The 9,754-nt window shown below is 45.0% G+C and overlaps 1 protein-coding gene across 3 annotated transcripts in view; it reads left to right on the top strand.

Moving 5' to 3' along the window:
- The first annotated feature begins 6,517 nt into the window (after positions 1 to 6,517).
- Positions 6,518 to 9,754, top strand: part of LMBR1 (limb development membrane protein 1) — a 124,074-nt gene continuing 120,837 nt past the window's right edge. The window contains exon 1 of one of the 3 annotated variants that reach the window (XM_084897534.1): positions 6,518 to 6,772. In XM_084897534.1, the coding sequence (XP_084753660.1) occupies positions 6,707 to 6,772 (66 nt within the window). In that variant the 5' untranslated portion in view covers positions 6,518 to 6,706. The remainder of the gene's footprint in view (positions 6,773 to 9,754) is intronic. The other 2 variants (XM_084897538.1, XM_084897535.1) reach the window with 2 other exon arrangements.

Here is a 9,754-nt window from a genome sequence, read left to right as displayed (position 1 = left end):
CGTGGCCATCTTGTGATGGTCATCTGTGATGATGTGAGGGTGTGACACCACTTGGGCTATTATTAGTATGGATAATGAATTCTCAGAAAGAGAAATGAAACAAACAATCCAATTTACTATTTCAACAAAAAAATTAAAATGTGTTGGAATAAACTTAACCATGGAGGCAAAAGACATGTATTGGGAAAACTACAGGAAGTTGAAAAACGAAATAAAAGAATATATAAACAAGTGGAAGAATATATCATGTTCATGGATTGGTAGAATTAACATAATTAAAATGTCCATACCCAATGCACTCTACCGATTCAATGCCATACCTATTAAAATACCAATGGTATATTTCACAGATCTAGAACAAATACTCCAAAAATTTATATAGAACCAAAAAAGACCCTGAATAGCTGCAGCAATCTTGAGAAAGAAGAACAAAGTTGGAGGAACCACAATACCAGATTTCAAGTTATATTACAAAGCCACTGTAATTAAAATAGCCTTGTTCTTGCACAGGAACAGCATATAGACCAATAGAACAGAACAGAGATCCCAGAAATCGACCCAAGCCATTATGTTCAATATTTGACAAAGGAGGCAAGAGCATATAATGGAGTCAAGACAGCCTCTTCAATAAATGGTGTTGGGAAAATTACACAGATATATGCAAAAAAAAAAAAAAAAATGAAACTAGACCGCCAATTTATATCGTACACAAGAATAAAATAAAAATGGACAAAAAACTTAAATGTAAGTTGGGAAACCATAAAAACCTTAGGAGAAACCATAGGTGGCAAAATCTCAGACATCTCTTGTAGCAGTATGTTTATGGATACAGCTCCTAGGGCAAAGGAAATTAAGGAGAAAATAAACAAATGGGACCACATCAAAATAAAAAGCTTCTGCACAGCAAAAGAAACCATCAACAAAATGAAAAGGAAAAACATATTTGGTAATGATACATCTGTTAATGGGTTAATATACAAAATATATAAGGAACTCATACAACTTAACAGAAGGAAGACAAACAATCCTATTAAAAAATGGGCAAAGGACCTACTAAGTGTATCAGTTAATAATGTAGATTTTGTAATCAAATAAAACACGATAATTAAAGAGAAACATCAAAAGTGCTTTATTCAAAGTAATGTCCATCGCTAGCTACACATTTCCCCCATCTTTCAGGTAATTTGTGGATACCGTCCCAATAGAACTTTTCTTGTTTTGAGGCAGACCATTCAGAGACCCAGTTTTCCACTTCTTTGTATGTTTTGAAGTGCTGCTCAGAAAGTGCATATGCCATGGATTGGAACAAGTGGTCATCTAAAGGAGCAAGGTCTGGTGAATACACTGGGTGGGTTCAAGATCTTTTAAGGTGTCTTTAACTGGCTTTGAAGTGTGTGATGGTTTGTCATCATGAAGCAAAATTATTTTGCCATGTCTTCTGGCCCATTCTGGTCATTTCACAATCAAAGAATGGTTCAGATTGATTATTTGTTGTTGATAGAAATGAGTATTGATTATTTGTTGTTGGTAGCAACCAGTTTCGTTTGGTTTTAGAAGCTCACAATATACCACATCTTCCTGATCCCACCAAACACAGAGCACTGTCTTCTTTCTGAAGCCATTTGACCTTTGCAGTTGATGTTGATGGTTCACCTGGATCAACCCATGATTTTGTGTAATTGGGATTCTCAAAATGAATCCACTTTTCATCATGTCACAATTCTATGCAAAAAAGACTTTCTTTCATGCCATTGAAGCAACATTTTACTGATGCCTTTTCAGTTTTCCATTTGTCTTTTGTTCAGTTGATGTAGCACCCATTTTCCTTCCTTTAAAATCTTTCCTATTGGCCGGGACTGGTTTGGCTCAGTGGATAGAGCATCAGCCTGCGGACTGAAAGGTCCCGGGTTCGATTCCAGTCATGGGCATGTACCTTGGTTGAGGGCACAACCCCAGTGGGGGGTGTGCAAGAGGCAGCTGGTCGATGTTTCTCTTTCATCAACGTTTCTAATTGTCCCTCTCAATTCCTCTCTGTGCAAAATCAATAAAATATATATTTAAAAAATATATAATAAAATAAAATCTTTCCTATTGCTTGTAAACAATCAGAAATTGTTTGCTAACGTTTAATCTTTCTGCAAGTTGTTTTTGAGTTTAACATTCATCTTTATCCAATAATTCCTGTAATAGTTGGTCTTCAAACTTTTTCAGTTGACCGGGACATTCTTTGTTTTTCACATTGAAATCATCACTTTTAAAGCGTTTAAACCGGCATTCACAAGTATCTTGAGATGAAGCATGTTCACCATAAACTTCCCGAAGTATTCAGCAGCACTTTTTTTTTCAAAATAATGAATTAAAATTTCCCTCAAATGCTCTTTTATTGGCACAAAACTCAACTTTTTTTAAAAAAAATATATTTTATTGATTTTGTACAGAGAGGAAGGGAGAGAGATAGAGAGTTAGAAACATCGATGAGAGAGAGTCATTGATCAGCTGCCTCTTGCACACCCCCCACTGGGGATATGCTCGCAACCAAGGTACATGCCCTTGACCGGAATCGAACCCGGGACCTTTCAGTCCCCAAGCCGACGCTCTATCCATTGAGCCAAACCGGTTTTGGCACAAAACTCAACATTTTTAAGTGTAAAAATATCTATGATGTTAACACCTTCAGCAAATTTGACATATGAAGTTTTGAAGCTTGTTGTCAATACAATAAAATAGCATACATATCAAATTGAATATATATCAACATATGTGTGACTCTATCTATTGAAAAAAATCCACATTATTAACCGGTACACCTAGTAAATAAACACTTCTCCAAAGAGGACATACAGATGCCAAGAGACATGACAAAATGCTCAAAGTTACTGATCATCAGAGAAATGCAAATTAAAATGACAATGAGGTATCACCTCACACCTGTCAGAATGGTTACCATCAACAAATCAACAAACTGCAAGTGACGATGTGGCAAGAAGGGAACCCTCAGGCATTGCTGGTGGGAATGCAGACTGGTGCAACCATTATGGAAAACAGTGTGAGGTTTCCTCAAAAAATGTGTAACCCACATTTATTTGATCTAGTGATCTCACTACTAGGAATATATCTTAAGAAACCTGAAGCGCCGAAACCGGTTTGGCTCAGTGGTAGAGTGTCGGTCTGCGGACTGAAAGGTCCCAGGTTCGATTCTGGTCAGTGGCATGTGCGTTGGTTGCGGGCACATCCCCAATGTGGGGTGTGCAAGAGGCAGCTGGTCGATGTTTCTCTCTCATCGATGTTTCTAGCTCTCTATCTCTCTCCCTTCCTCTCTGTAAAAATCAATAAAATATATTCAAAAAAAAAGAAAAAAAGAAACCTGAAGCATGAATCAGAAGGAATGTATGCCCCTATGTTCATAGCAGCACAATGTACAATAGATGAGATTTGGAAACAGCCCCAGTGCCCATCATAGACAAGTGGATAAAACAGCCATGGTACATTTACACCATGGAACACTCTGCAGCAGTAAAAAAGAAGAATCTTTTATTCTTTGAGACAGCATGGAGGGACCTGGAGAGTATCATGCTTAGTTGAATAAGCCAGTCAGAGAAAGACAAGTATCACATGATCACACTCATATGTGGAACCTAAGTAACAAAATAATGATGAACAGAGTGGATCCAGAGACTAGAATCTTGGAGTAGATTGTGGAATCTTGTAGGGAAGGTAATGGAGGATGGATGGGTGGGAGGCAACCAGCCAAGGACCTTTATGCATATATGCATGGCCCTTGGACACAGACAATGGGCCGTGAGGTCCTAAGGGGGGGTGGTGCAGGGTGGAGGTTAATGGGGAAAAATAAAGAGATATATGTAATATTTTGAATAAAGATTTATAAAAAATCATTTGAAAGCAATTTGTAGATTTTCTTGCTTCTTTTAAAAAAATACATTTGATTGATTTTTTTACAGAGAGGAAAGGAGAGGAATAGAGAGTTAGAAACATTGATGAGAAAGAAACATCTATCAGCTGCCTCCTGCACACCCCTTATTGGGGATGTGCCTGCAACCAAGGTATATGCCCTTGGCTGGAATTTAACCTGGGACCCTTCTGCAGGCTGACACTCTATATTCTGAGCCAAACTGGTTAGGGCTTCTTGTTTCTTAAATAATTCTCAATGAGAGATGCCAACACTTCTGCCCTCCAAAGCAAACAAAAAATAAAAACCAATCACAGCCACAGGAATTGAAATATAGTGGCAACCATACTTTGGTAAAAACTGCTGTTTGAATTTTAACCCTTGTAGTTTGGCTCCTGCACCTGATACTTACCTCACAGGGTACTTACCTTACTTCCAGGTGGAGACCTGGAGGCTAAGGCAATTTCCCTTGCCTAGGACCAGGACTGCCGTAACCAAAACCTAACATTGTCACTGGTAATAAAATGTAAAAAGAGCTAGCCAGGTTTGATGGCTCTGAATGGTCAGAGCTATTAACTCATTAACTCATTGACTCTGAGTTGAGTCACTGGAGGTAAAATGTAAAAAGAGCTGGCTAACCAAAAAGCAAACATTTGTTCCCTGGTAGTAAAATGTAGAAAGAGCTAGCCAACCTTGATGGCTCTGAATGGTCAGAGCTATTAACTCATTGTCTAGTTGAGAGAGTGGTGGTTGAGGCAACTTTAATTTGTTAATCATATGTAAATGTAAGTTGATTTTCTATTGTTGGAACTTCCTGCCTAAGAGATGTCTTTGTCTCAGAATCTCAATAAAAGGAATGTAAAAAACCAGAGCAGGGTTAGTCTTCCCACTAGAGGTGGACTTCCCGCCTGGCCCCCATTTTCCCAAATTAACTCTTTTCCAGTCTCTCTCTACATTTTAGTGTGCGGCCTCCTCCAGAAACCGGACCTGAGTGGCCCGAACCACGCGGGTCGTGTTCAGGGATCCCACAGGACCAACCACAGGAGATTGATTCCCCCTGACTCAGGAGCTTCGGGGATAGGAACTGTAGATGACCTTTAGGGACTAACCGCCGAGCTCTGCTTCTGTGCTATCGGCTATCGCAAGATAGGGCCACATTCCAATGTCCAGCAGGATCTGACTAGCATCGACCCTGCGGGCTGACCCCAGTCTTTAGAATGTAATCTTTAGGATTTAAAATTTTGAACCTTTAAAAGGGACTGCCTACCCCTGAAATGGTGCAGTCGTGTGAAGACCACCTACATGTGGCGCTCTTGAGGCTGGCTTGGCCAGTTCAATAAATCCTTGCTTGCTTTTTTTTTAAATTAATCATCAGCCTCCGGTGGTCTTATTTTGAACCCAGGATTTGACTCCACAACAGAATTTAAATGATTTCCTTATCTATACTAACAAAAGGGTAATATGCTAATTAGACTGGGATACCTTCTGGGACACCTTCCGGAGAAAGCTATGGTGGCATGGCTGAGGCAGAGGTGGTTAGTGGCGATTAGGCCAGGAGGGGAGAGCAGCTGGGGAAGAGCAGGGTGTCAGGTGAGCGGTTAGGGGCCAGCAGTCCTGCATTGTGAGAGGGATGTCTGACTGCCGGTTTAGGCCCGATCCCATAGGAGTCCCAGATTGAAGGGGGTGCAGGCCCGGCTGAGGGACTCTCTGCCCCCGTGCGTGAGTTTCGTGCACCAGGGCACTAATTTATAATAATAAAAGCATAATATGCTAATTAGACTAGACAGCCAAACGACCTTCCAAAAGTCTTTCCAGATGACCTTCTGGATAAAGCTGGGGCTGTGAGGGCCAAGGTAAGCCTCTGTGGCTTCAAGGGCTGAGTTCCTTGCATGAATTTTCTGCATCAGGCCTCTAGTAGTCAAATAAATCCAAAAGTAAGATGATACATATTCCTTTAAATGTAATTTTATAGCAAAAAAATGATAAAAGACCTTGCATGCAGAACGGGGTGACTTACCGTGTTTGCATGTTCTGCAGTCCCCCTAATAAACGCTGTTGTGGGTTTGCAGAGGGTCAAAACTGCCCTAGGCTGAGGGCTGTCCTGCCACTCGGCGGGCGCCGCACATTCAGGCTATCTACTTCTCCAGGTGGGCAAGCCCAGGCTCCTTATCAGACCCAGAAAGCCGGTTTCTGCCCAAAGCGTGTCCTGAACCAACCACCTTCCTATCTTTACTTGCTTTGGCAGACTAAATGTCCCTGGGAGAGCTCCTGCCTGACTCTGCCCAACTCTTAGCAGAGTGAGCTGGGTGCTGGGTGCCGGGAGCCCGGTGCTGGTTCTGGGCACTAACGGGCATGTGTACTCCAGTGGGCACAGAGCGTCAGCACCCTTCCCCTCACTGGAGGGAGAACTGCCTCCTCGAACCTTCCCCAGTCGCACCCTCATGGCTCAGTCAGCCTCCGCCCTGGGGTATGGACTCAAGCCCCGCCCCGGCCCAAGGCCCCGCCCACCACGCCTTCCCCAATAGGCCCTGCCCCTCTGCCTCTGGGCCGAAGACGCCGGCGCGCTCCTCTGACGCACGGCGCCTTCTCCGACGTCGCCTCTGCGGCCCCGCCCCGGGGTCGCTGTGCCCGCCCACAGCGGCGGCTCCTGAGGCGGCGCCGGAGCGGCGGCGGTGGTGGTCGCGGTCCCTGCCCTGCCGCTGTCGCCGCTGTGGTGCCCGGTCCGCGCGGCGGCCGCCCAGCCCCTCGGTCCGGCGGGCGATGGTGCGGTGGGGCGAGCGGACGCGGGCATGACAGAGGATGGAAGGACTGGACGAGGTGTCGGCGCGGGAGCAGCACTTCCACAGCCAAGTGCGGGAGTCCACGGTGAGCGGCGGGCGTCTGCCGTCCCTGCTGCCCCCACCCTGCGCCCCTTCCCGTGCCCCCGCGGCCGCCGCTCCTAGGCCACCTGCGCCGCGGCCGCCCGGCCCGCCCCTCTGCGCGCCCCCGCCGCCTTCCTGCGCAGTCGCCTGAGCCACCTCCTCCGCGGGCAGCGCCGCGGCCACCTGCCCGCCCCGCGCACCTGCGCCCTCGCCCCGCTCTCCCTGGGCCGGCGGCGGGCCTGGCGCGGGACAGGTGTGCTCCCGCCCTCCGCGGCGGCCTCGGCCCACTGGCATCCAGGCCGAAACCCGGGGGGGGGGGGGGGGCGGGGGGCGGCTGGAGGGGAGGCAGCCCTAGGAGGTCACCCTTTCTCGCCCCGGTTCGGTCTGCGCTGCTGCCCGTGGTCCGGACCCGGCGTGGCCTCGGCCGCCCGCTCTGATGCTCTGCCTTTTCAAGGTGCACGGAGCACAGCATCGTGCTACTTGTGTGTGCAAAACGGCGAAAACACATCCTCTTCATGCACTGGCGTTGGCCCTTCTTCCTAACTTCTCCCAGATTGCCGCACTTGGTTTGAGGTGAAACCTCGTAGCGTACAGTGGCCTCATGTGTGTAGTTATTGATCTTGAAAATTGAGAATCACTTTGCCAAGTCATCCTCTGGAATAAAGAGGAGATGCAAAGTCTGAAGTGGTGAAATTTGACACAGTACATTTGGTTCAGTGTTTGAATCAAAGCTGAAAGGGCACAGAAGCGTGCACGATCTCACATGAACGGCCTGAGCATTGCACATGTGATTGAGAAAGGCGATTGAGAAAGGCTGTGAGCGCGTCCGGAGCCCCATCCCTCCCCCTGGCCAGTCACTCCAGTTCCTGGACAGTGGCCCCTCCTGGCTTACTAGGTTAGCTTTGCGTGGCTGTGAGCTTTGATATAAACGGAACCTCTGCGTATGCACTTTTTGTGTCTTTTCTTTCATTGAATGATGTCTGAAATTGCTTTTTGTATATGGCTGTAATTCATTCAGCTGTAGCTGTGTGATACCGTTTCCCCGAAAATAAGACGGTGTCTTATGTTAATTTTCGCTCCCAAAGATGCGCTAGGTCTTATTTTCAGGGGATGTCTTATTTTTCCATGAAGAAGAATACGTACGTTACACATTTATTGTTAAATGAAAATAAAGGAAATTTATTACCTGTATACGGTATGGTAGTACAGTAGTTGTCAACACAAACCAGGCAAACTATGAATCCTACAGTATTAAGAATTTACTCATTAATTCAATGACAGTCATGTCATCATCTTCTGGAACATCATCATAACAATCCAATTCCTGAATTTCCTGGTGAATTTCTTGTGACTCCATTTCTTTCAGAATCAGTGGACCAAATCTCTCATGTTTAGCAATAGCACTGTCTTTAAATGAGTACTTCTTGTCAAGGTAGCCTGCTCGCAGTGCATTTGCAATGCAACTGTCAGTGATTTTCTCCCATGAATTCTTCACTCAAGTCACAACTTCTTGCAGTTTAGGTTTCACAAAGTTTCCATGCTGATTTCTCTCCATTCTATTTTCAATGTAGTCATTAATTTCCATGTGCATATTGTCTTTGAATGGCTTGTTTATTGCAATATCAAGAGTCTGGAGATAGGCCGTCATTCCTGCGGGAATCATTATCTGATCTATTTTTCTTTCTTGAAGAAATGTCTTCATGTCTTTAGCGCATTGAGTGCTGGCTGCATCCCAGACTAGCAGACCTCTTTGGCTCCCTCGCATAACAAGTGGCAGCATTAAATCGACCCACTTCCTTATAACTTGTGTGGCCCAGGCTTTTTCAGTTTCAAGAATAAAAATGCCCAAAACACGTTCAATCTTTTCCTTCTTGCCCTTAGAAATGGTTAAAGGTGGAATTTTAGTGCCATCCAGATGAATTGCCAAAATACAGGAAACACGTGCACTTTCGTAAGCCGTGGAGGGAATGTACATAAGGAGGCACTCCGCTGTCCAATTGTTGTTTGAGATGATTGGCCCATAAACACTGCAGTTTCATCCATAGCAATCATGTTGGAAAGATTGTATTTAGAGAAGTCAGCACCATCAATAAAGGACTTGAATGCAAGTGCTCGCTTAATAACTTCAGTATCATGCATATAAGTACAACCAAGGGACACAAAACTCTGGGGAGGGAGGGTATGTACGGGAGGGGGGCCATTGGTATATGTACAAAAATAATAATTTAATAAAAAAAAATAACTTGAGTATCTTCTAACCTAAACAATGTTGTACCAGTAGATCTTCTTAAAGACAGTTCACTTCGCTGAAGGAAATTATCCAGCCAGTGTTGTGATGCTTTGAAGTCTTCGGGGGCTATGTCAACTGTGGTGCCATTGCAAGGGCAAATTCTTGAATCTGAGCCCTATTCACAACCAAGCCTTTGCTCTCCTGTCAACAACCCATTCACAGCTCAGAAAATAATGGTTGCCGACCTGATCCACACTTGCACTTTTTAGCATTTCCCTTGTCCACTTGTTCAATGAGGTTACCATACTCTGCTCACCATTTTTGGACCACTCAGATACTCAACATCTTCTCTTTGCAGAAAGCAGTAAGATTTTGGCCCCAAGGGTCTTCCATGATTCCTTTCTTGTACTCCATGGAGTAGCTTTTTCTTTTTGCGCTCATTTCTAGGGGTAAAAAAAAGGAATTGGGGTATCAAGGTGGGGGAAGGGGGATCACTTAAAATGACACAGAGGGGATCAGAGGGAGGAATCAAAATGGCACAGGAGAATCAGAGGGGGAATTACCATTTTAGTAACCCCTTTTGATCCTCCTGTGTCATTTTGATTGCCCCTCTGATCCTCCTGTGTCATTTTAAGTGATCCCCTCCCCCCACCCCTGTGCCACTGAACATCTTCACCAGACATCCCCCCTACCCCTTTATCAGACATTTACCCCCTGGGGCCTGCCTGGGGACTGTCACTGGGCTTGCTGGAGCCT

The sequence above is a fragment of the Pipistrellus hanaki genome (genome assembly GCF_964339955.1).
Source record: "Pipistrellus hanaki genome assembly, chromosome: 10".
Lineage (NCBI taxonomy): Eukaryota > Metazoa > Chordata > Mammalia > Chiroptera > Vespertilionidae > Pipistrellus > Pipistrellus hanaki.
This window is presented reverse-complemented; position numbering and strand designations above follow the sequence as displayed.